At 50.7% G+C, this 27,162-nt stretch overlaps 1 protein-coding gene across 1 annotated transcript in view; it reads right to left on the bottom strand.

The window, feature by feature from the left end:
- SLCO2A1 (solute carrier organic anion transporter family member 2A1) overlaps positions 1–26,937 on the bottom strand; it is a 75,016-nt gene extending 48,079 nt beyond the window's left edge. The window contains exon 1 of the mRNA XM_037061253.1: positions 26,612–26,937. Within this exon, the coding sequence (XP_036917148.1) occupies positions 26,612–26,707 (96 nt within the window). The 5' untranslated portion in view covers positions 26,708–26,937. The remainder of the gene's footprint in view (positions 1–26,611) is intronic.
- Positions 26,938–27,162: the final 225 nt, after the last annotated feature.

The raw sequence follows: 27,162 nt of genomic DNA, 5'->3' as shown, positions 1-27,162 counted from the left end.
TCCTGACGCTAAGTCTAGCAAACAAATTAATGATTTTGTCCCCACTTTTTCAGTGGGAGGGAAACAGTAGCATACACTTGTCAGTGGACTAAATAGTCAAACCAAAAAGTGGACACAAGCCCTTCTCCGCCACCCTCCTTCCCGCCCCGTCCCACCACACTCATGCATCCTGATAACTCATTTATTTGACTTGAATCTGCCAAAGTGGTTGGTGTGTCTCCAAGGGAATGCACGTGGCCAGAGTGGGGCTGGGTCTGCCCACTTCCACTTACATTTCGATTTTTCAGTGTCTCTACCCCTGTAGCCCATTCTCAGTCCTGGTTGGCAGGCCACCAAATGGGTACAAACTGGGAGACAAAGGGAACTCAGAAAGGGTGACTCCTGGCAGTTTCCCAATGACTTCGGAGAGGCAGGCATTTGAAAGGAGCCAGGGGGTGTCTGGGTTGGCTTTTTTGAGACCCACCAGTGAGGCCCCTCCAAGCTACAGGAAAGAGGGGGACTCTTTCACCCCGGGCTTGCCAAAAGAAGAAGAAAACAAAGAACCAGATGTGTCCTGGAAGGAAGGCCTCCTTCAACCATCCAGTAGGCCTACCCTCCAGTACTTTCTGCAGGGTGTGACTTTGTATCATTATAAACTAGTAAAAGCCTTTGATAAGATAGGTCCTGGGGGAGCCTGGGAGGTATAAAAATCAGAACAATCTAAAAAGAAAAGAAAAACATAGATTTCCGTCACAGTTTCATGGTCCCTGAAGACGGAAGTTGGAGAGTTGGAACTAGGAGGGAGGCCAGCAGAGGCCAACCTGACAGTTCTCACTGCCCAGCGCCTAACCTTTCCCTCCAGCGCCTCCCTGCTGTCTACAGAGTCACCTTACCATCGGTCAGGGTTCTCCTAATGTGATCGAGAATGGCCACTGGCTGAGGCCTGTGACAGCTGCTTTGAGGAGGTCTGGAGCCTCAAGGGAGGCCAGGAGGCCACAGGAAACCACCACAGACTCTGAGGAGCACCATGTTGAAGCAGGCTCTCTCCTGCCTTTCACACAGCCTGGGGGGTCCTGGCCAAGGCGTGTCTTTGGAGCCAGGTCCCAAGTAAATTGGACTAAATCAGAATCCTTCAGCCATTTTCTCTAGTTTAGTCCACTCAATGTAGATAAAATATCACTTGAAGCCCTGGCTGGTGGCTCCGTTGGCTGGAGCATCGTACCGTAACCCAAAGGTTATGGGCTTGGTTCCGGTCAGGGCGTATGCCTAGGCTGTAGGGTTCGATCCCCAGTCCAGCCACATATAGTTCCTGATCGGGGTGTGTACAGGAGGCAACCAGTCAATGCTTCTCTCTCCCATAAATGTTTCTATCTCTCCCTTCCTCTCTCTCTAAAAGCAATGAAAAAAGAATGTCCTCAGGTGAGGATGAAATATATGTATACTTCTATATCTCCCTCACATGGAAATCTCCACAATTCTGTAGATTTTACTGTTATTTAGTGCATGCACATTTTACATTACAAGTTAGAACAGGCCTTGGCTGAGGCAGAGTCCTAGGGGCCCTTAGAAGCAGAAAGATCAGAACCATCTACAAAGAAACACATGGATTTCCACTGCGGCGTCCTTGTTGGAAGGGACACAGGACACATCAAAGGAAGTAGGTCCACTTTCTAACTCTTTATCCCAGGAACCCCCAGCAATGTCTGTCGTGTTTGTTTTCCATTGTCGCTTCCTCCTCAGTGGTGCCCATCTGACTTAGCCCTAGAGATGGCGAAAGCAGATGCCTGGGTTGACCTGAGGATGGAACAGAAGAGCCCAGGGCAGCCGATGGGCTTAGGTGACCAAGACCCGTGGTCTGATCTTCAGAAATCATAGATCCAAAAAAAAAAGTTCTGGAAGAAATGGAACATGAGCACATAAGCCTAGACAAGTTTATCTGATTAGCTAGAAGCCTGGTGTTCAAGGTTTCCCAGAAAAAATACAAACTTCAAAACAAACTCATCATTGACATTTTTGGAAACGTGTGTCCAGACCCTTCTTCCAAAAATCCCAAAGCCATTTCTTCCCTGAAATCAGAGAAGCTTTCCTTCATGGGGGACAAGTGCTATGTGTCTTTCTTGGAAATTGTCCCAAGACTAATTTGTTAGGCTGTAATAAGGCACCATTGGGAGCTGCTTTGAATCTGCGTATAGCAGGAAAAGGACATCAGACTGTGTTAATATGGGAACCTCACATATTTTCTATTTTCCCAAGTCTCTGCAGTTACAAGATGGGATGTTAATATTTTCCTTTGCCTCCCTGAAGGGTTTGAAGATTATGCCCTTTGCTTTCCCGCCTCAAAAAGGGGGAAGCTAGTTTTACAGAGAGGAGGTAGGTATCAGGCACGTCCTGTCGGAAGAGCCAGGACCCCGGGAGCTAACGCCCAGGAAGCCAGCCAAGAAGGAGAGACCTCACTGTCTGAGAGGGCAGGTTCATGGCCCAGGGAAGTGCTGAGGGGCTGAGTATTTTCTCCACATATCTTGTTTGTTTGTTTGTTCATTTGTTTATTAATTTCTGTTTCCTCGTTTGTCAGTCTTAGTCATCCTGTACCTTCTAACTATCTGACACATAAAATGCTCAACAAATATTTGCTGCATGAAGTTCATCCATATACATTCTGAGAGGTAGCATACGGTTAATTCCTTTTGTTTACTGGTAAAGAGACTTCAGGGAAGCTTACAAAACTGTCTCACATTACACAGTTAGTAAATGATGGCAGCAACTAACTCCAAATAAGATGCTCATTCTGCTCCACCGTGCTACCCAATCTCAAGAGAGTTTGGGGAAGGAGGTATCACAGACATTGTCTTCACCAAGGTGGCCAGTTATAAGTGCCCAATTGATGGGCTCTCCCACGACTGCTTTCCCTAGTTGCGGCAGCATGTGACACTCTGTTCCCTCTCCCCATCTGTGATGTCACTTGCCTTCCCAGTGTTCTTGCTCTCTCTGGCTGTTCCTTCTTAGAAACCCTTGTGGGAGCCCTTTTTTTCTCTCCCCACAGGATGCAGATGGTATCCAGGTCTGTCCTTGGGCCTTTTGCCTGTCTCTCTACACACTTCTGTCCTGGGTGTCCTACTCACCGACACAGGGGGTCATTGGGGTGGGAGGGGGAATGACCCATTGCCAGAGTGCGGACCACCCTCCTCCACCCCAGGCCTTGCAGTAAACTCCCTCCCACAATTTCAACTTCTGATCAGTTTCTGAAACTCCTGCCCCAAACCATCACCATCACCCCACAGGGTCTCCCCCTCTCAGTCCCAGGTCTTGCACTGGTGGGTGCTTCACCCTCCAAACCAAGCCTTGAGTCCATCCCACGCTCTCTATCTTTACTGCACCCAGGTTGCAGTCAGGTCCCACCTGACCACCACCACAGGCTCCTGCCTTCCCCCTAATTTCACTCCTTCCTCTCTCCAATCTGTTCTGTAACCAGCAGCCGGAGCAATCTTTTAAGACTCTTTAAACATAACGTTCACACAAAAGTCCTACAGACACAGCTAGATAACATCTCACAGACCGGGGCCACCTGAGGGACCAGTACTCAGATCAAGAAATAGCATATTCCCACCTTCCCCGAAGGCCTCTAGTGCCCTTCTCAGTCACTGCCTACTTGCAGGGTGACGACTGTCCTGAATTCTAGCCACGCAGGTTAGTTCGCCTGTTTTGCACTTTATGGAAGCGCAGAGCACGTCAGCGCCATCTTTTGAGAATGGAGACCAGGGCCTGTCATGACCTTGTAAAACGCCCTCCGGTGAACTCCCACCACCTCAGATGGAAACCAGGCAGGACAGCCCTGCCTCCAGGCCCAAGCCACTTTGGGTCCCCCTGGGCTCCCACCGCCATGGCCCCCTCTGGGGCACTAAGCCGCCTGCATTCCTCTGTGCTGATAAGCAGCTGGAGTTTGTAGCTGTGGGGAAAATGCATGGCTGTGTGAGAAGATGTAAGGCCTCAGAGCCTTTGGGGGTGGAGCCACCCTCTCCACCTTCACTCCTGTCCTGTTCCTTGGATAGCTTCTACCCACCTATCTTTCTGGCAGCAAGGAAAGTCCCTCCTGTTACATGTCCTCTATTGTTCGTTCAGGGCACCGAGACCAGACTGCAATTATACCACCCTGAGTGCAGCAATCTCGGCACCGACAGGTGCCTGTCTAGCCAGCCAGCAGGGTAGAGGAGGGAGACGACCGCAGAAGCAAGGCTGCTGCTTTGTGAGGAAGAGGCAATTCGCTGGCCAACTATTTGTTGCTGAACAAATCAGCGCGAAAGGAAAAAAGTCAGTGAGCGACACCGACGGTTGCCTAGTCACCCATGAGTAAGCAGATGTAAAGTTACCAAAATGGATTGTGAAGTCCTTGTAGAAATAGGTCATGTCCCTCCCTTCTTCTGTATTCATGTATTGTCCCCTCTCCCCACCAAGTTCTATAGGCTAGTGAACTACTCAGCAGAGCCTTGCCAATTCCTTCACTTCCATCAGAACCACGCCTAAGGCCTGCTCCACATCAGAGATCCCAAATATCTCCATTTGGAGAAGTGAGAGCCTGAACCCTTGTTGGTTCTTTAGCAGAATCAGGCTGGAGACTCATTCTGAGGAGTGAGGAGGCAGGACATCTGGGCATTCGCCTGGCACTGCCAGCAACAAGACTGAGGAGGGGACACCTGGGTGTCCTGCAGGACGAGGAAGAAGGCCTCCCCAGGGCGAGCCCTGGCTCAGCAGCCTGTTCCCACCCATTCGCAGCCTGGCCTCAGCAGCAGCGGACCATCCCATCGCCCCCTCCTAGGCTCCTCCTGAATGTCTCATAAACCACAGCACACCCAGCCTGGTCAAAGCTCCAGTGGAGGGCTGAGAACAAAGCTGCAAGCACCTACAATAGACTCAAAAGCAGTAGATGCTTGAGAGGAGGGTGAGCACGCTGCTCACCACAAGAGGCCAGGGCACGGACTCATGTCAACCTTGACTTTGGCCACAGTGATGGGCCTGCTTATTGACAACACTGTCCCTGCTCACAGCTATGGTGTCAGAGGGCCTCCTGAGGCTACAGCATTCTGGAATTGTACACACATACAACAGACAGGCGTGCTCATTCCCAGCACGTGTGCTCATGGTGGGGGTAGAGGTCTCCGCTGTGCCATGCCTGTCACTGGCAGGGAAACCTTCCCCGGCATGGGAACATTCTCACACACCATCCCCATCACCTTGGCATCCCCCTGCCTGCCAAGGGACCTGGGACTCACAACCATGGACTGTTCTCACAGACGCCCGCTCCCTCCCAAGACCCCATCACCCCAAAAGCGATGGCAGTCCCCCAAAGACTTAGTCCCGGGTAGAGCAGGCCCTTGGCAGCCAGGATAAGATGTTCCGGGTCAGGGGACCCCATCCTGCAACAGAGCAGACTGGGCCTACCCAGGGGGTACTTCTGTGATTATCCTTCCCTCTGTTTTTCTGGTGGTAGGTGGAGGGACGCCACAAGGAAACATTCGGATCTCTTTCTCATCAGATAATTTCAGAGAACAAAATGTCTTCCCCAACTGTAAGCCATGAGCTCAGCTCCAGATTCCACCACTTGGCCTCCTGCTGGTTGTAGGAGGCACGTGCAACTTGGTCTTCTGTTTCCCCACTGCCTGACAGCAGTCAAAATACCAACCACGTGGACTCAAAGATTAGAGTACCTTAAATGACTCTGGGCGGGGAAGCCGAGATGTATGTCCCCACCAGGCCCCGTGTGCCTCTGCTTCACCTGCCAGGAGCCCCTCTCCCTTCCGGCCCTGCAGGCGGTCCCCCAGCAGCGCTCTGTTATGGGCCCCATGCCTGATCTCATGCCTCTTCCCACCCTACACCCGCTGTCCCTGGAACTAGAGCAAAAGGCTGAGGACACCCCCTACCACCCACACGGCCCCAGCATCTGTGGTGGGTATTATGGGTTGAACTGTGTTCCTCCAAAAAGGTAAGTTGAAGGCTTAACCCCTGGTGCCTATGAATGTAACCTTATTTGGAAAAAGGGCATTTGCAGAGGTAATCGAGTTGAGGCGAGGTCATACTGGAATAGGGTGGGCCCTAGTCCAATGACAGGTGTCTTTAAGAGGAAACTTGCTCTGAGTTGGAGCATTGTCCTGGACCCCAAAAGGTTGCAGGTTTGATTCCCAGTCAGGGCACATATCTAGGTAGTGGGTTTGATCCCTGGCCAGGGCATGTACGAAAGGCGACTGATTGATGTTTCTCTCTCATATCAATGCTCCTCTCTCTCTTTCTCATATCAATAAACATACCCTTGGTCAAGGATCAAAACAAAAAAAAAAGAAGAGAAAACTTGGATACAGAGAAATACTGGACAATGGAGGCAGAGAATGGAGTAAGGTGTCTACAAGGCAAGGAACACCAAGGATTTCTGGCAATCACTAGAAGCACAAGGGACATGCTCTGTGATCTGCTTGGTCCTCATCCCCTCAGTTTAGTTCATGACAGAATCCTGCCCCTCTGGCCCAGACATCCTTGGCTGATCCTTCCAGAAACCTGTTTTGCCTTTCCTGGGCTTACTGCATGTCTTCCTCCAGCTCTAGGGAGAGCCTGCGTGCCCTTGTTCTCCAGGTGACTGAGGAAGCAGGTTGCTTTATTTTTTTAATTGTTCAAGTCCCAGCTATTTTCCTAATTCCTCTGTTACTCATTCATTGTTCACTGTGGACACACACCGCGACAGCCAAGGCCTCCTGTGTGGGTCACCCATTTCCTGCTCCCACCCTTGATCTGTCTCACTTTTAGCCTCCACTCTCCACCCTGGGGGTCCCCTTTTCTCGTTCCCAGGCTCTTTCACCTTCTGTCCTCAGCTGGAGGGCCCTGATGTTCAAGTTCCATGAGAATTTTCCCCAAATGCACCAACCTCTGCTCTGCGTGAGCCACACAGTTACAGGAAGCCCATGTGAAAGGAAGGGGTCTTCCTCCTTCTCTCCATAAGCTGGGATTGTTTCCCCTCCTGACTTTCAAAGCTATTGTGCAGAATTCTCTGCCATCTTGGCTGATGGCAAGTTCTCACGAGTGTCAGAGTCCATCTATAGGTATTTCTCCACAGGCCAGAGACTGTCTCCTCAACAACTTTTCTCGACTTTATAAAGGTAAAGGCTGTAGACAGATTTGCTTTCCTAGATTTTTTAGGATTCACCCTAAGCCTGTATCCACCAGCGTACCCACCTGTAAGAGCACCTTATTTTGCATGGCTGCCTCAGCCCAGTCACACTGAACTTGGGTCTATTCCTTGACTATATGCCTCTTCAACCAGGTTCCCACTCCTTGTGCATGCTGCCCTCTGCCCCCTCTCCTGCCCCCTCCCCTGCCCCCTCTCCTGTCTTACCACCTGACTCTGACTCTTCTGCTGAGCTCTGTTTGAACATGACTTCTCCAGGAAAGCTTCTCAGTCCCTTATCTAGGCCACTCCCTTGCTAGCACATTCCCACAGGAATCTGTGGGCCTCTGTCTCCAACGCCGTCACACTTGTGATTCCAGGGCAGTCACAGTTCTACGGGGATCTACTTCTGAAGCCATCACTTAGTTCAAACTACACAACTCAAGACTTATTCTTCACTGGATGCTGTGTTTCCCGGTGACGGCGGAAATGACACCCTTCTCTGGCAAGGGTGCACACACTTTACAATTCCCTTGGCCTGCCAATTTTCACAGATTTTCCTGGGGGAGACGTATGTGTGGTGATGGGGAGGGGTGCATTATTGCTAAGTTTGCCCAAAAGGAACATTTAAAATAATGTCATAAGCAAATACTTATTAAATATCATGGGCCAAGCACATTCCGACGGAGACCAAGGGCCAAACAGGCTGGAGCCCTGTGGAGGCAGTGAGTTGATGAGGGCCATGCGTTCGAGGGCAGTAAGGACCCTCAAGGTCACATGGCAGATGGCGGCGGAGCAATGCAGCACTGTGCTAGAGGCACTGAGACTGCTAGAGGGTGAGGAACAGGGCCCTGAAGAAAGTGAGGCTGGAGCTGGGTTTCTGAGGATGAGGGGAATATCAGAAAGTATAAAGGGAAGAAGGGGTCATCCTTGGCCCAGGAGACAAGATGAAGAATGGAAAAACACAAACATGATTAGGGCTCAAAAAGTGGTCTGGGTGGTCTAAGAAAGTTCTGGCCAAGTGAGAGGAGAAAACCACCCTGAGAAAGAGGCTTGGTGATCAAGAGGAGTCAGAGAACATTGTCTCTCTCCCTAGTCGTCACTGAAGATTTCTGAGCAGCGATAATGCACACCAAACATTTTTTAGAAAGGTCATTCTGTACCAGAGTGAGAGATAGAGGAAAGAGAAGACAGACCAGAGGCTGAAAGGTCAATGAAAGGTCTTGGAAGAAAGTAGACAGAGCCTCTGACCAGGGGCTGGAGAGAAGCTCTGGGGAAGACAATGATTTGATGATTAAGGAAAGGCGAGGGATGGTGAGTGAGCATCTGAAGAGCAAGGAAAGGGAAGCATGAACTCAATCCACAGAGGGGAGCAGGGTGAGTGGTGGGAGGCAAAAGTCAGACTATGAGCTGGAGAAGATTCAAGCAAGTACCCAGGGAGCCACTCCTGTGTTTCAGGCTAAGCAGCAGGTGTCCAGGAAGAAAGGTACATATAGAATCCAAGGACCAATCCTCAAATTAAAATAGTGACTCAGAAGCTGCATTTGGGGTCTGGAAATAAATCCCCTTTGGGCTCCACCCAGTGTTGGCGCTCCTTGAGCAAGACTGCAGCTGTGAGATGATGTCTTACCACTTCATCTCTGTTCCCTTCTCTTCCTGCTCCCTGAGGCTGGAGCCTCCTGCCTTCTTAGCTTCTGGTACAGCTGCAGGCGCCTCTTGGAGGGGGCGCCTGAAATGGAGCCCCAGGGGGATGCCAGCAGAACTTTGTGTACTAAGTCTGCAGAAGAATCAGGAGGACAAAGGGGACTCTGACAAGGCTCTTTGGGATGTCTGACACTGATGTGAAAAACAAAGGATCTGGAGGCTGTTTGATTTCAAATGACAGACATGTCTTGGTCCACGTGGAGTTTTGTCTAGTCCTTCGATAGGCAGCAGTTTGCCCATGGAGCCCACCCCGCCCTTGCCCCAGCATGGGCAGCCTAATCAGCGAAGGTTGCATCAGGGTGCAGGTGGTCAGGCCATATGCTTGGTCTTCTCTGGTCCCCCCTGGCCAGCCTCTATTTTAGCTCTACTCTCTCCATCATTGCAACTCATCTCTGCACTTTTCTGGACAAAGGCCTGTGCCTTGTGTAGCCTCACATCTTTGAGGAGAGAGGGACCACCTAGGAAGATGCATCTTTCCTATGCATCTTCCAAGGTAGTCCCTCTCTCCTCCCCCCTGTCTGCCTTCCTCCCCCTTCCACTCCTCAGAAGAGCAAAAAGGAAGGGAGAGGGAGGAATATTTGCAGGGTCTGGATGGGGAGAGGCAAGGAAACTGAGTGGGACCCAGTCTTCAGGCAGAGAGAAGAGAGAGGGCTTCAGTTGGAAGTGCCCGCAGAAAATGCCCAGAGCCTTTCCTGGAAACAGTTCCTCAAGTCCCAGGCTGGTGTGACTGAGGAAAGGACACTGAGAGGTCAAGGCAGGAGGTCAGGCAAGGCATGCTAGCCTCTTTCCCACCAGAAAGCTACGTTGAGATAAAAGCAACAGGGACATCCTTCCCTAGTACCCACACTCTCCGGCACTCTCTACAGCCAAGGACCACAGGGAATGACAAGGAGTAGGCCATGGTGCCTTCCCCCATTGCTAGGAGGGGTCATTCAGAATGCCAAGGTCTTCTCTGAGTATGACATGTTCAGTCTAGACACAGGAAATGAGGCAAGGAGTGGGGGCAAGAGGGGAAGCAAGCCAACTTCTCAAATCCCCTGTTTACCTACACTATTTCACTTTAAGCTATAAATATCAGTAGCAACAACACCACTGACTTCACCCTCTGAGCACATCTACCATCATCAGGCTACCTGGGGAAAAAACGACTGACATGGAACTCAGCCTAGCCCAGCAAGCCTGTGCGCCTAGAGAACCCCGGAAATTCCCTGAATTCCAACACGTGGCCCTCAGGGCTTCTCCTGGCTGAGGAGGTTCTGCCCTCCACATCCTCCCCATCCCCCTTCCTCCAGGCCACAGGTAGGTCTCTGGGCCTGAGGTTCACAGCCTTTGACTTGGCCCCACACCACACACACAGCAGGAAGCTCCAGGAGGCCTTCACTGCCCAACTGAGGATACTCCCCAAAGTTCTTCCATCAGTTACAGCTTCACATGAGTGACTCCATTTCCTGGGGACCATTTCAGTGTGATATGATTATCTCCCAACTTTAATGAATGTTTTGGGGACCAGGACGTCACAGCCACTTCAGTGATCTCTGCATGTGAATCAGTATCTGGATACACGAGATTGGCCCCAGAGCAGAGGTGCTCAAGCTTCAGGGTGCATCAGCGTTACCTAGAGGGCTTGTTGAAACAGTGGGCTGGCCCCCTCTCCAGTTTTGGATTGGGATGGGGCCCAAGAATCTGCATTTCTAACGAGCTCTCTTGTGATGCTGATGTTGCGGGCATGGGGATCACACTGTGGGGACCACTCTTAGGCTCAAGTAGATTCTCCTAAACTCCAACCAAATCCTTCCTTCCAGACATCTCTTTCCTGGAGACAAGGCCCAAGCGTTAGCCCAAAGGAAAGGGCCTAAGACAATCTCTGCTCTCCCTTGACCATCCGCCAATTCTGGGCACAGGGTCTTCTGGCTCAGGGAGCATCTGGCTGCACTGTCAGGGTTGGCTGAGAGGCCCCCAGAACTAGCCCTGCTGTGCACCTCCATCCACCTCCCAGATCCTCTGAGCACTCCACACTACCCCACCTAGAGCTCTTGAAGGCAAGTGCAAGGGGATGTGGTTTCATTATTCATACCTGGCTGTTTTTGGCTGGGATTTGTACCTGCAGGGTTCGAGACTCCCACATGAAATCATCAATAAGATGATTTAGATGAGGAAAGATTAGCTAAACAAGTGCTTACGACTACCAGCTGCAGCTCTAGGAGCAGCAGACATGAGCTCATTCACCTTCCAACACAGCTGCAAATTCATGTCTGCAGCCCAGGGGCATGTGACCTCTCAGCAGAAGGTCACAGAACGGATACTGGAAGACAACATAAGGAAGGGGCACATGGACACTGACGACATGCTGGGCATCTGAGCCATGTACAGGAGGGCAACAGACCCTTGTCGTGGGATCTGCAGACTCTGGGATGGATTAGAGGGAATGCCCTATTCCAGGCCTCCTAGCAGAAGCTCACTTCTAAACATAGCTTCCTCCCATCAGCGACATCAGCAAAGCCCCTCTGACCCCTGCACCCCTCCTTCTGCAGTTTCCTATTGCCTATCGGTGCACACCCCTCTTGGAGCTCTCTCCACTGGCTGCTGCCACTTTTTGTCCCATACTAGTCCTGAATGTCACTGCCCTTTGAACCCAGGACAATGCTCTTGATGAGTCACCAATTATTCAGCCAGATTCATTCAGGTGTTGCTATGGAAGGAGTTTACAGATGTAGTTTAAAAATATGTATAATAACTTGACTTTAAGTAAGGAACATTATCCCAGAAAATCTGCATGGACCCCATTCAATCAATCAGAAGGACTTGGAAGCAGCACAGAGAGAGGAGAGAGCAAGAGACTGTGGACAGCAGCCTCAGCCCGTGCCTGTGAGCATCCTTTCCTGACCACCTGCCGTATGAAATGAGGATTTGCTTATCCAGCCCCCACAATTACGTGTTAATTCTTTGTAGTAAATCTCTTAATCTCTCTCTCTCTCTCTCTCTCTCTCTATATATATATATATATATATATGTATATATATATATATACACATTCACATATGTGCTGTGTGTGTTTTCTGTTGGCTCTGGTTTGATTGGCCCCTGAAGTTGATACACTAACGGCCTCCCCAACGTCCATGTCCTAATACTCAGGACGTGTAAATACCTTACCTTACATGGCTACAAAGACTTTGCAGATGTGATTAAATTAAGGCTCTAGAATAGGGAGATTATTCTGGATCAGCTGAGTGGGCCCAATGTAATCACAAAGGTCCTTATAAGACAGAGGCGGGAGTGTCATTCAGGAAAATAAAGGTGAGAGAAAAAGAGATTTCAGGATGGTAAGCTGCTGACTCTGAGGATGGAGGAGAGGGACACGAGCCAAGGAATGTGGGGGTCTCCAGCAGTTAGGAAAGGCAAGGACATAGATTCTTCACTCAAGTTTCCAGAAAAAAGCACAGCCCTACCAACACTTCGATTTTAGGTCTTCAGTCCTCCAGAACCATAAAATAGTAAATTCATGTTGTTTGAAGCCACTAAATTTATGGTGAATTCTTATAGCAGCAATAGAAAAATAATACAAACTCTGAATCGTACCAACCCCTCCCTTCTTCCCCACTACCGACGCCCTCACTCGGGCTGCCTCTTTTTCCTCAGCAGGACCACACCGCCTCCTTTTTGGTGTCTCAAGTCTGTTCTTTCTGTCTCCATAGGAAGTCTCAATTGTCTTGTCTTCTCAGCCTTGAGAATAGCACTCCCCCTTGTTTTAGAGAAGGGCTCCTACTCAGCCACATGGTTCCAGGAACACACCCCTCCCACCCCATCAGGAGAAGCACATGACCCAGTTGAACCAATCAGAATCCGGCCCCAGGATTTTTTCCCATTGGAAGAGCAGCAGGTATGCTGGTTGTTGAGCATGTCTCAGCCATGAAAAAGACAAAGTTTTACAAAGGAAGATAATGACAGTGACATTCAGAGAAAAGTAGAGAGGGTAGACAGAGCCCAGTTGATATTCCAGTCCACCTGCACAAATCCTTCATGTATTTTTAATGTGTTTCTTATCTTTTTCTTATTGATTATTGAGAGATCTTTATATATTCTAGAAACATTCTTCTATTAAGATAGATAAAACTTTCTTTAGTTGGCATTCTCCTGATATATCTGGACTGTGGAAGCATCCCTCCAGAGTGGTTCTACTCCGGTGTTTACCAGATGGCACAGTGTTATCACCAGCCCATAAACAATGGCTTATGCTAATTTATTTGCTTCGAGATTCCCATACCACATGCATAGGACAGATTCTGTGTCCAGGGCCATATGGCACAGACTTGGGGTTTTGAGTTCCTGAAGGAATGATTTCACCCAGAGGTCCTGTTAGAGATAAGCCTCTTTCTTCTCCCTGGGCTGATGGGCAGACTTGCATTAGTTCCCTTCTCAGCAAGGGGCCCAGATTTATGCGCCAGGAGTTTCTTCAGGGTTTCTTTACCTGTCCGGTCACACCACACACATTCTGCCCCTGCCCCAGCCCCTGCTGCGGAGTCCGCCGGTGCACTCACTGTTTTGGTGTTCAATTCATTCTGCATTTCTTACACCTAAAGCTTTGACTTTCTTTCTTTCAAGCTCAGCTACATATTTACATATCTGTTGGTGTTCCATTTTCTGTAACATTCCTAGGTATGTGTGGTAGGAGGGTCCCATGCTCTGGGAACCTGTCATGTTGATGGAGACCATAGTTCACTATAGTTGAAGATTCATCTTATCCCAACTAACTGGAACCTTTGGAAGACAGAAACCTAGTCTGATTTGCGGTTGTGGACCCCATGCAGAGGTCATACATATTAGCAATGGTTGGACTTTTTCTGGACAGTACCTCGTATATCTCTCATGGCCCACTCTGTTCTGTTCATTATTGTGGCTCCAATGCCTGATGGTAGGTGATCAATAATCACAGGTCATGTGAATGAAGGGACGAATGAATTTGTCTCATGCAGGCGTTCTGACACCATTCCTGGCCTTGGAGTTCAAAACCTGTTTACAACATGAGCAGAGCACTGTCTTGCAAACAGTGGGTGGTCAATCGAGGCTCACCAAGTGGCTGGGTGAAAGCCCACCCAAGGATGTCCCCACCTCCTCCCAGGTGCTAAACTCCAGGCTCAGGACCAGACCCGAGGCAGCACTTAGCAGATCCCATCCCAGCCTCTGTCCACACCTCCTCCCCCTAATGGCGTGAAGCCAATCAGATGCACCCATTTCCCTGAGATGTTTGGCCAGTGCTTTGGTCTGGATTCCCAAACTCTGAGCCGGCCCTGAGAGAGGGCACCAGAAGAGCAGAAAGGGTTTCCTGGACACAAACACCTCTCACTGTTCCCAGAAAAGAAAATGCTCCAGAGTGTCACCTCTCTTTAGGAGTTAACGTACTGTGATCTGACTTTCCCTCCATCGCTGCGGAGCCATAAGCTCAAATGTGATAATATACAGGGTCCGGCACAAATAATGCCCCCTTGTTTTATTACAAAATCTTTTATTACAAAATCATAAGCATGTAATTCTGTAACATAACAATATCACACTTAAGCACACCATATGGCATTTTAGGTGAAATGTTCAAATTAAAGCTATAAATTATTATACCGGTATCATTGCCCTACCAACCACACTGCAGCAGGCCTTACTGCTGCTGGACCCTGTGTATCAGTGCAGTGGGGACTGTGACGGGTGCGACAGGAACAGCCCTTCCAGACACCCCCATCCCCCTGGCTGTCATCCTGGCCACATCCTTGGTCCATCATCCTCAGGGCCCTGGAGACCAGCCACCTCCTGCTTTACACGGCATTTCACTCGCCGCGATGAGCTGTCTCACTGCACCCAGCAAAGGGGGTTGTGGGGTTGGCCACAGACATTAACTGGTAGTTTTCTAATTCCAGATACAGGACATGTTTATGGCAGAAAAATGGAAAACATGGAAAGTCACAAAGAAGAGACACAAAACCACAGGCTTCCAAAACAGAGAACTATCTCTGTTTAGGTATACCTTCTTCAAGCCTTCTTAAGAATTTGGATCATCTCGCCTCGGCCAGGTAGCTCAGGTGGTCAGAGAGTTGTCCTGATACACCAAGGTTGCGGGTTCGACCTCCAGTCAGGGCACATACAAGAAACCACCAACGAATACATAAATAAGTGGAACAACAAATTGATGTCTCTCTCTCGAATCAATAAATTAGGGAAAAAATGGATCATCTCTACATCCATTGTCCATCTTGCCACCTCTACTTAATATCATAGAATAAATCCTGCCCACAGGTTTAAGTGTTTCTCAGCAAAACTTAAAAATGATTTGTAAATAAATATTCCACTGATGGCTGTCCTAGGGTCTAAGTATTGGCTCTCTGGCTTCCAGATGTACAAGTCGTGTCCTCGTTCTAAGTTTCCGAGTGAAGGAGTCACATGATCAAACGTTGCTCAGCTGACTGAGTTTCTCTTCATTCTTCCAGGAGGTGTTTCTAAGCCACTCGACTGTGGCCCTCACCCCATGCCAGTCCCTGGGCCCAGTGCTTATGTGCCGCACAGCTGGAGTATCGGTCCAGCCTATGGCCATGAGTGAGGGAACGTGCAGCCAGAGAGAAAACCCGAGGAACAAAGACTACGGGCCCCTGTGGCTAAAATCTGGCTGGGGAAAATAAAATGGTAACTACAGAGAAGCAGCCCTGCCCGTGTCTGTCAGCAGGAAGGACTGAAGTAGCGAAGTTCTGGGTCAGCCAGTTGTGGTTTGTGCTGGGATGCAGGCAGCAGCCATAGAAGAGTCTTAGGACAGAGTCCCCAAACCCTTGCTGTGTCACTGTGCAATGTGGCAATTCCCATGGGCTGCCCCCCCAATTTCCTCTGCTACAAAATGTGCACGATATATACCTCTTAGCACTGGAGGTAGCGTTTAATCAGATGGCGTTTCTGAAAGGGCCTAATCTTGTCCACTTATTATTTCACTAAATTTGGCACATAATGGGTACACCCAAACACATCTGCATTCATAACTAAATATCCACATGGCCCCATATATTTACCATTCACGTGTCCTAATAAAATGTATCCATCTTTGTGATGATGGCTCAGAAAATCCTAATTGCCACTAAACATGTATTGATGCTGAGGGTGGGATTTCAGAGTGTGTGTAACTTTAAGGCAATCAAACAAGCTTGATGAAAGCCTGCCCCCGCTCCTTGTTAATTTTACACATGTATATGTTAAATTCCCAGGTTGGTTGGGGGCCCAGGCTTTCCTGGGACACAATATCAAGAAGGTATACCTTGAACTGCAGCGGGGCCTGGAGGTCCGCCTCCCGACAGCAAGGGCAATGTGCTAGTGAGACGGGGAGGATGAGGCCCTGTAGGCTCTCTCCATGAGTCAGTGACGAGGTCAGGGGTGAAGGCAGCCCTGCTGACAAGGCTGGTTCTACGCTGATTTGGCCCCTCCCCTCTGGGTGAGCTGGACGTGTGGGGTGCAGTGCTGGCGCTCAGGCTGGGATCCACAGGTATGTGCTAGCGTTAGCCAGATCCCTCTGTAAGGGTCTCTGTGGGGCCTGTGCTGAGGAAGTCTGGGCATGTGGTCTCCCCAGTGAGCCCTTTACTTCCTCCAGAGAAACGTCATCTAGCAGAGGGTGGACTCAGTGGCCCGGTCTGGGGCTTTTCCAGCTCGGCTGGGACACTCCATGAACATCCCCAAGTCGGGGAAAGGTGAGAGAGAGCTGGGCAGTGAGAACAGAGAGAAATGGGGGCAGAAGGAAAAGTGTGAGAGGTGGGGTGGAGCCAGCCTCAGAGCCCATGAGGATGTGATAAACTCGCAGGGCTCCAAGGGTGGTCTCCTCTGTACTAAGAAACCCTGAGCCTGAGGTCTCCTCGTGGGTGACAACCAAGCTCCTGGCAGTGACCAGAAGGAGCCAAGAAAGCTCTGCGCTCAGGGACAGCAGAGGTCTGGGGCCACACCTGCCCCCCAGGAGCGCCCACCTTCAGGGCTTGGTTCAGCTTTTGGGGAAGGGCGGCTTTTCCTCCCAACTCTGCTAGCAGCTCCTCAGTCACAGGGGCGGTGGGAGCAGGGAGACTGCTTTCTACAAGAAACTGTGAGGACAGTGACCAGAGAGGGGGGTTCTGCCAGCTTCCCTCTGGGGGGTTTCCACGCCAGACCAGGGGCAGATTTCAGCTCAGCACAGGGTAGACTTGCTTAAAGCCCGGGGTGCTACCAGTTCATTGCTGGGCCTGCCTTGGGATGGGGTGAGTTCCCCATCACAGGGGCTATGTAGGCAGAGGATTCCTGCTTTTTTTGAGCAGACACACTTTCTAGTCACATTCAATTTTAAAATTCAATAATTCTATGAGCCAGGGAGCGACATTTTTCTATAGCTCAGTTTTATCGTCATTTGCATAGATTTTAGATAAAAGTTTAGACTGCCATAAAAATCATGATGGGCAATGAAGACAGAACAGGGCAGGCGGGCTTCCCACACAAACGAGAGGGAGAAACGGGCCCTGCTGCTCTGTCGCTCTCTGCTCTCAGGAAGCCCCCCCCCGTTTCTTCCTGACACAGATCCTTGGGGTCTGTTTCCATTCCTGGGCACCATCCTGACCCTCCTTGGGGGCCTCCCCAACCCCACTGTCAGAGGGTGGCACTCCATTCTGGTAAAATGTCACAGAAAAGGAGGGAGTAGGGTGACCCACGTGTACCAATCTGCCCAGAACTTTGCCAGTTCTCAAACACAAAGCCCTGGGTCCCAGGAACCCTTCCTTCAGTCCTGGGCAAATCTTGGCAGTTGGTCACACAGGGGAGTTGGGGGCTTAGAGGCAGTTATTTCTTGGAAGCTTGGAAGCCTCTCGGGGAGCCAGGTGGCAACAGTGACTCCTGGTATAGAGCCTGGCATGGGAAACACTCAGCAAAGGCTTATGCACGAAGGAGGCCGGGCCTGAGGCACCAACGCTCCACTGCCAGCCACTTCTGAGGCACTGTGACTCACAGGCAAAGCCCAGAGATTTTGAAAAGACCTGAGGCAGCAGCCAGGAATGACTTGTAAAACAGATTGAGAAAGTGGTCAGTTTAATCCTGCCTTGCAATCTTCCAATCTCTTTATTGGGTGGCAGGACAAGTGTGACTCCAGATACCTGCTGTCCCTCCTACCCCTCCCTTTTGACACTATCCCCTTTCCCTAGGCCCCGGGGGCTTCGCTGCATTCTCTAGGGCGCTCCCGACCTGAGGTGTCCCACAGGACCCAGCCCAGGACTTATCTGACATCCACACCCTACATCTGTCCCATTTAAACTTTCTGGGTACCCGTTCCCTCTGCACCCAACGAGCTGGCTGGGAGAACTAACCGGATAAACTAGTTCTGACTCGAGTCTGCTTGTGCTGTGTTGCCCCAAACGGGTATGCCCCACCTGGGAACCACATCTGGGAGCCACGAGCTACACACGCACGGCCTCCTGGAGCACTGGTTTTACACCACGATGTGAGGGGGAAGACAACGTTCTAACTACTTGGAAGCATACAGGTATCGTGGAAAAACTATAACACTCACTTAATTTTAAGACAAAACATAAATTATCAAGAACTGAGCTAACAAGCAAAATAGAGACAGACTCAGATAGAGAGCAGGCTGACAACGGTGGGGCAGGGGTGTTAGGGGATGGAAGGAATTGAGCAGAAAAAGAAAAAAAGAAAGAGCTCACGGATATGGACAACAGTGTGGTGATTGTAGGCGGGAGGGGGTGGAGGTAGAGGAAAGCATGGTGGGGGGATAAATGGTAATGGCAAAAATATACTAAAAAATAGAAACAAAATAATTGGAAAGCAAAAATAAAACAAACTATCACGGAAGTGTAATATTCATGGTTCATCGGGCTTCACATCCAGATACTCACTTCATCCCCTGGCCCTGCCCCTGTGTGGACACTGGTTCACCCCCTTCCAGGATTCAGGGTGTCATTGGGACCGTCTGACAGCATTGGCTCCACCCAGACACTGGCATTCTCACCGAGGCTGTGTGCTCCCTGCAACAGCTCCCAAGGGCGTGGGGCAGAGCCCTGCTCAGAACATACATAAATAGGTGTCCCTGATGTTTGGGTAAACACAGTGAGGCTTGTCATCAGGCCTCCAGGTTCTGGCAGGACTGAGGTGCACGCTGAGTCTGCAGGAAAGGGTCAGCTGGCCTGCGTTTCTAGAGGTGGAGGGAACAGCCCCGTGGGGCTCGGTGCCAGTGCTGACCAGATTGTGTCCCAAAGGTCACAAGGCTTGGGCTGGTGTTGTGTCAGAGCCTTCAGTGTTTCCCCTGTGCATCCCTCACACTTCCATGCGACAGGGGGAAGAGGCAGGAAGACAGCTCAGCCCGGAAAGAGGGCTGCCCCCTGGGTGACATCATCCCACCCTTCAGCCCTGCGGAGTCCGGTGTGCCCTGCCTGGATTTCTTCCCCCACCCTTGGTCAACTTTAATCCATCCCAAACAGTGAGACACACCCAGGGAATCAAGGTCCTCGAACCGAGAGCCAGAGCTGGGGGCTGAGCAAAGACAACCTGGCAGCCAGCACCGTCTGCTTTCGCCAAGTTTCGTAGCAGGCAGATCTCCCAGCTAAGCCCAGACCAAGATGGCCCTGCTCCTATTCTCATCTCAATCAGCAAGAGAACAGCAATGAGATGAGAATCTGAGAACTTGAAAGGACCTCAGAGATCATTCAGCTCAGGCCCAAAGGATCCCCCCTCCCTGGGCTAGAGATTCCAGCACTGACTGGCACTGTGCACCCATGGGAAGAAGGGCTAAGGTTTCTGATGGAAAGTCCTGCTTTAAATGGAGATGCTGATACCTCCTTTGTAGGCTGTTATATAGTAGTTAAGGAACATAAAAACCAGGTTAGGAATTTAAAACTCAAGTTCAGCCCTGGCTGGTGTGGCTCAGTAGATTGATCACCAGCCCGGGAACCAAAGAGTCGCTAGTTCGATTCCCAGTCAGGGCACATGCCTGGGTTTCAGGCCAGGTTCCCAGTGGGGGACGTGCAAGAGGCAAACACATTGATGTTTCTCTCCCTCTCTATCTCCCTCTCTTTCCCCTCTCTAAAAATAAATAAATAAATAAAATCTTTTTAAAAAATCAAGTTCAAAGGAAAAGATAATCAGCCATTTAGCAAATTTCAGAAGAAAAGCTGGAACACACGTTAGGTGTGAAATCCCATCCAATTACGAAAAGTGAGCTTTAAATCTGTCCTTAACTCTTCCTAAAAGGCAAAGTACAGCAGAAGGGAAATTGAATGGCTTATAAAATTTATCTACAAGATAAACATATACCACTGCAGAATAAAAATCACGCTTTTATCTGATTTCAAGACTTGCCCTCTAGCTGCAGTAACCGAGACAGCATGGTATTGGCAGAGACACACACATACATCAGTGAAGCAGAATGGAAAACCCAGAGCAGACCCAACCAAGTAAGGCCAGCTGATTTGCAACGGAGCTGCAAAGGCAATTCAGTCGAGAATGGTTAGTCTTTGCAACAAATGGCGCAGGAGTGATTGGATAACCGCTGGCAAAAGGGAAAAAACTAACTTTGACCTAAACCTCACACTTCTACAAAAATTACTCAAAGTGAATCACAGATTTAAATGCAAAATTTAGAATACTTTCAGGGGGCTAGGGTTCAGTGAAGAGTTCTTATACATCACCCCAAAAGCAGGATCCAGAATATTTAAAAATGGTAAGTTAGACTTTATCAGCATCAAAACCTTTTTCTCTTTGAAAGATCTCATTAAGCGGATGAAAAGCTACCACCTGGGAGAAAATATTTGTCAACCACATGCCCAACAAAGGACTTATAAATATAAAGAACTCTCAAAACAATAGTTAAAAAATCCAATTAAAAATGAATAAAATAATATGAGCAGACATTTCAATGAAAGTAAATACACATGGCAGATAAATACACAAAAAAGATGTTCCACATTACTAGCCATTAGGGAAACACAAATTAAGACCAGGATGAGAAGTTACTACACACATATTAGAAAAACTAAAATAAAAAGCAGTCACAGCACCAAATGCCAGCACCAAAGGCACCTAGAGAAACCGCCTCTCTCGTACGTTGCTGGGGAAATGGGGCGGCCGCTCTGGGAACCATGTGTCCGTGTCTGCAACAAGAAGTCCCCACGCAGCTCCCTCGGACCCCGCAAATGCACCCCCGGACACTCACTCCAAAGACACGAAAATGTATGTCCCCACAAAAACCTGTCACAACTGTTCCTAGCAGCTTTATTTGTAACCGCCCCCAACTGGAAACAACCTGGATGTCCTTGCACAGGTGATTGGCTAGACAAATCGTGGCAAGCGTGTGCCATGGGAAACTACCCAGCAATGAAGCACAAATGGCGGATGCCTGCAGAGACCTGGGTGGACCTCAGGGCCTTGTGCTGAGTTAAAAAAACCAACCCCAGAAGGTCATACACTGTGTGATCCCTTTTATATAACATTCTCCAAATGACAAAATTACAGTCATGGAGAACAGATTAGTGGCTGTGAGGCATTGGGAATAGCAGCTGAAAGGGGATGGGTGTGACGATAAAGGAGATCTCTGTGGCAATGCAATAGTTCTGCGTCTTGAAGCGGTGGGCCGGTGGGTCCATGAAGCTACACATTTGACAAAATGGCATGGAACTCTACATACACATTATAGCAATGTCTACTTCCTGCTCTTGGCCTTGTCCTGTAGTTTTATAAGGTGGAACCATTGGGAGAAACTGGGCGAAAGGTACACAGGACCTCTCAGTGTGATTTTCCCTGTGGCTCTATAATTGTTTCAAAATAAAATTTTTAAAAACTCAGTAATCAATTAAACGTTGCCTGGTACTAAGAATCCAGCTTTCTTCCATGGTCCCACATAAAGAGACCAAGCACCTCAGTGACAACACACCTGTCCTGGGCCTGCAGGGTAAATACACGTGTAAACGCACACAGCTACTTCTTCACACCCTTCTTCAACAGAAACAGAGGGTGCAGTGCCCAGGACACATCAGTGACCTTATAAAGCAGAGTGAGGGCCAAACTAGCCCACAGCCCCACACACAGTCCTGTGATGGGCCCATTCGCCAGGGGCACCCCGGCTTCTCAGCTCCGCCATTACTATCTCTTGGGCTTTGGCACATAACTGGGGCTCCCTGCAGGCCAGTGCCTCCCCAGACAGAAAGGGGTAAAATATGGGCAGGAGGGGGTCAAAACCATGGAGATGAAGAACTAGGAGGGGGTGAGGCCTGCACTGAAGCACCACCCACCTTCTCTGCATGGACCAGGACCTATTCCCCAAACAGAACAGAAGAAGGTGAGGGGAAGCCCCACCCCTTCATCCGGACATCCCAGAGTGGAAAGAAGAGTAGTCACTGTCACAGATGAAAGACAGTGATTGGAGAGATGAAACGAGCCCCCGTGTTGTTTGTTCTGTAGCGGCACAGGTCGCAAATCCGTCACCAGGAGAGAAATCAAAGCTAAGAAAGGCCTGGAGCATTGGCAGGAGGTAGGGGTCTGAGTGGCCTGTGACCCCCACTCCACCCATTCCCATTGTTCTCCCATTGTACCCCTTCAAATGGGGCAAGGCCGGGACACATGTCAGGAAAATTGAATCGATGCCGTCCTCAGAGTCAGAGAAACCACCCCTGGTGGGGAGAGAGCACGTCGTACCCCATGGGGTCACTTAAGAAATTCTTTGGTCCTGGACATTCTGTGGAGTCTGCTTTCCTGAGCGCATGCTACAGGTTCTTGGGATCCGGTGCTTTCCTCTGGAAACGGGGAGGGTAAGCCCCTGGTTGGGCCTCAGGGTCCTCAGGAAGCTAAGGCCACAGGCCAGGGACAAGTACCTCTCCCTCATCTTTAGCCCTCCCTCCCACGTCAGAGGTCACCAGGGCCATTCAGGCCAGACTCATCTCTCCTTTTCTTCCCACTGCTGTCCCCTGCCCTCCCCCGCCGCCCACCCCCCAGGATGTTCCCTCACTCACTGTCTACACTGTTTCACTCCACCGGGGCCCTGGGTGTGTTAGTGCCTGAAATCTGGGCAGCGGTCACCATTCGGCCACTCCTTCCACAAGATAACCTCAGTTTGGCCCCAGAAGTTTCGTTTTAAGGAGAAACAGATCTTTGTGAGGCTGCCAGGATGAATTAACCACAAAGACTCCCTCCTCCCTCGCTCCCGCCCCAGTAATTGTTCAATGAACCCGTTTTTAATTTAGAGTTTTAGAGTTCTAGATGCCAAATGATCTCTCTGACAGTGACTGGTGAGCAGGCCCCCTACTTTTTCAGAATCCTGCAAAGCCAGAGACACCAGGCTGTCTCTAAATTAACTGCCGTTGTGTTTACTCCTGCAGAAGGGGGCGGAAAAATGCACCCCGAGAGTGAGAGCAACTGGGCTCCTTAGATGACGAGTTATGAAGAAGGAGAGGAAGGAGCCCGTTAGCCACTGGGAGCGACCACGCTGCAGCCTCTGCAGTGCCCTGGTCGTGGCTGGGCTGCATGGGTCACCAGGCCTGGAGAGAGCCCTGACCTCTGGGAATAGGCACACCCAGGGTTTCCCCATGTGCCAACCTGGAGCTGAGTGCACTGTGTGGTGGTGAGGGCCGGGATGCACAGCCTTTGGGCACAGGTGGCAAACGCAAGGCCTGCAGGCTGAATCTGGCCCTCTACCTTGTTTTATCCAACCTAGCACCTTGTTTCTACCCAGCAGCAGTGTGAGCTCCTTGCCCCCAGTTAAGGGGTGATTACATTTATACAGTCCTGAAATTACATTCGGCCCTTTGAAGGCAACCTTGAGGCTGATGTGGCCCGCTGTGAAGATGAGTTTGACACCCCTGCTCTAGGGTTTCTGACTCTCCATTACCAGCCCACCCCCGATTTCTGGCTGTGTCTCCACACAGGAGGGGCCAGCTTCACTGATCCTTCTTTTCCTCGTCATTAGCAGGGACAGTAACAGTATCCACTTGGCAGTGCTGTCATGAGGATTAATATGGATAAAATACTTGCAGAGTTCCTGGTACACTCAGACAGCTGTTACTGTTAGCTATTACTATTATTGTGGACATTATTAACTATAGTTTCTCTGAACCATGAACTACAACGAGGGGAACAACAGATCCTAGGTAATGTTTGCATGTGTAGTCCTATTCGTTGAGGTCAGAGCTAGCCTCACATGGGTGCCAATCCCAGAGAGCCCGGCAAAGCTCACAAAGCCTTTCCCCGTGCCCCATCTCACACCATCCTCACGGAGCCCCATGGGGCAGAAGTGTTCACATTATCCAGTGTTTTCATGTGAGGACTCCAAGGTCCAGGGAAGGTGAGGGACGCTTCTCTGCGTCACTTAGTCTGTAAAAGGCTAGACTGGGTCTTGGATCTGTGTCCCGACTTCCTCCCTCCCTGGAAACCAGGGGCATCAAACTCATTTTCAAAGGGGGCCACATCAGCCTCGAGGTTGCCTTCAAGGGGCCAAATGTAATTTCAACTCCTTAACAGCTGAGGGCCATTTATACGTTTATACAGTTACATTTATATAGTCCTAAAGTTATTTTCACCCTTTGAAGGCAACCGCAAGGCTGATGTGGCTCCCAGTGAAAGTGAGTTTGACACCCCTGCCCTAAACCGTACAGTGCATAGGGGTTTGCAGGACTGCCACAAAGTAAATGCTTCACCCGTCCCAGCAACAAGGAACCCAGAAAATGGGTGGGTTCCCCTAGTCTCCCCGCCCCATGTCACATACATCACATGTCACACATACCCCACTGGGAGGGTGCAGAGGGGAGGAAATCTCCCATCAAACAGCAAAGCCCCTAGATAGCCAGTACCATCCCCTGGAAGAAAAGGCTTCCAGTGAGTTTAATCAATGAAATTCCAGGCCCTATATCTGCCTTAAGATGATCCGACCTTACACGTGGTCTCAGAATGTTTCGGGAAGCCAAATGAAGTCTTTGTCAAACTCTTAGAATTACAATGGACCAACCAACACAGGCAATAGTTAAGAAAATCTGGGTTTTAAAGTTAAGAGAAACTCTCAACTGGTATGAGACTTCAGGAGGCCAACTGGCCTGGGCCCAGGCCTCAGGCACCTGTGGCTAAAGCATCAGCACCTGAGAAATTGTCTTATTCTTACAGGTCTTCAAAGAAACTGCTGCTTTATTTTAGGGACTCGGGAGGGTCTAAGTGGATCAGCCTCATTTGGGGTTCCCCTCGCCATCAGGAATCTGCTATGGAATGAGTTATCCTTCTGGCCCTTCTTGGTGGAAATAGCGGAAGTCACCCCCACCCTGGCTCCCTCCTGAGACCCTCTCTTTTCAGACCACCCAACCATTTCCCCCACCATTTCCTCCCCGTCTCTTAAGTTATAAACACCAAAATTTCCGCCCCTCTCTGTTGAAACTTCTCCAAGACTCTTTTAAATGGTGGGATCAAAACCACACACAGCGTTCTCCTCCAGGGCTGGCCAAAGGCGAGGAGATCTGAGGATATTTTAAATTATCTCAAAATTTGTGTGTCTTATTTATATCCAACCATGGCATCAGTTCAGCCTGTATATATTGTGGTGTGGGGAGAGAGCAGCAGCAGGAATGAGGAGCTCGGTCCACTGCCAACAATATAAGCACATACGGTATTTTGCCATCTATAATGTGGACCCACATTTCTGTGTGCACAATACAAGGAATGTGAATTTATTATATCCATGTATACTGTAATGTGCATCTTTATTTTCCCTCAAAATTTGGGCAAAGAGCATGCACTATACACAGCAAAACACCACAGGCGAGATCCACTGTGACCTCCAGATCCCTTTATGTTGGACACTCCCAGGTTCCCCCATAGTTGCCCCATTGGAGGCCCTCCTTGGCCCCATCTGATTGTATGGTTGTATGAAACACCTTCTCTGCCCCATGATCCCCAACCTGACCCCGAGGAGCCCTGATGTGGGGGCTCTGCAACTTCCCACACTCTCACTGGCTTTGCCCCCTCAGCAGGTGCGTTCGTTCTCACGTGCTTTGACCAGCCAGAACAGGCACAAGACCCTGAGCACGATCCAACCTTTCTGAGTCCTCCTAGACAAGTGAGAGAGTGGAAAGCATTCCCGACCCTGGAGAAGAAACTGCCCGCACCAGGCAGCTGCTCCGCCCCGGCCTTCACCCACTCCCCGGAACGTGTCTAGCCCTTACTGAACAGACAGCCAGAACCCACTGCTTGCCTGGGGCCATGTCAGGACCTGGAAAGCTGGCCCCAACGCACAAGACTGAGAACCATCCTGAGGGAATTCTGAACATTGCAGGCAGGGAGGAAGCAGAGCCCCCGAGCTGCTGCTCCAGGGAAGAGAAAAGCCCGAGGAAGGAGAACATCCCTTTTCATGCCCACCACAGATGAACTGGGCTCTCACCTCCTCCGCTGGGGGGGCACCACAGCCTTCCCCGACAGGGCGTGCGCCTCCAAGCACACCCTCTTTAGGAAGTACCTGCCTGCAGGAGACCTCGAGAAGTGCCCCACGAGATGTTCTTTTTCAATCAAGAACAGGACAAGTCCCTGGTGCCAAGCCTATCTGAATAGAGTTATCCTGATAAGCAGGTACTTTACTGCGCTGTACAACACGTACACACACCCGGCATGCGTTCGCCTGTCCAGGCGTCCCCTCGCCCGCCGCGCCAGCTCCCGCCGGGGATACGTCCCGGAGCGCGGCACCCAGGCACCCAGTCTTGGGCGCATCCACAACCTCCCGGGCTCCGCGAAAGGTGCGCCAGGCGCTGCTGGGGTCCGGACCGTGTCCGGTTCTCCGCTCACCTTAATGTTGCTGAAGATAGAGCGGGGACAGCGGCCGGCTGGGCCCGAGGAGGCGCCGCTGCCCCGTCGCGCACCAAGCCTGGGCAAGAGCCCCATGGTGGGGGGCGACGGCGGGGCGGGCGCGGAGTCGAAAGACCGCGGTGGCGCGGGGCGGCGTCCGGTCCGGTGCGGTCAGGGCGTTGGCGGCGGGACCCGGGGCAGGAGGCCAGTAGAGCAAGGGCCGGGAGCCGGGCTGGTGCGGCCGGGCCGACGGGTGGGGTGCGTGGCGGTGCTGGCCCGAGGAGGTCCGCAGAGCGGGGACTGAGCGAGAGGGTGCGCGCCCAGAAGTTTTATAAGTGGCCGCCGCGGCCGCCGGCGCCGCCTACGATGAAACGCGCTCTCCCTCCTCCTTCTCCCAGCCTGTCCAGGCGCTGCGAGCCCCCGCCCCCGCCCCCGCCCCGCCGCGGCCACCCCCTCGGACAGGTGTGACGCAGAGGGCCGGCTGGCTGGGCCGGGGATTGCGTCTCTGCTCCGAGAGTTCAACTGAGACCCGCGAGGTTTGACCGCCTCTG

Source organism: Sturnira hondurensis, unplaced genomic scaffold, assembly GCF_014824575.4.
Source record: "Sturnira hondurensis isolate 20B ecotype Veracruz unplaced genomic scaffold, ASM1482457v3 Scaffold0013299, whole genome shotgun sequence".
Lineage (NCBI taxonomy): Eukaryota > Metazoa > Chordata > Mammalia > Chiroptera > Phyllostomidae > Sturnira > Sturnira hondurensis.
The sequence above is the reverse complement of the archived record's forward strand: the minus strand, read 5'-3'. Positions and strand labels throughout refer to the sequence as shown.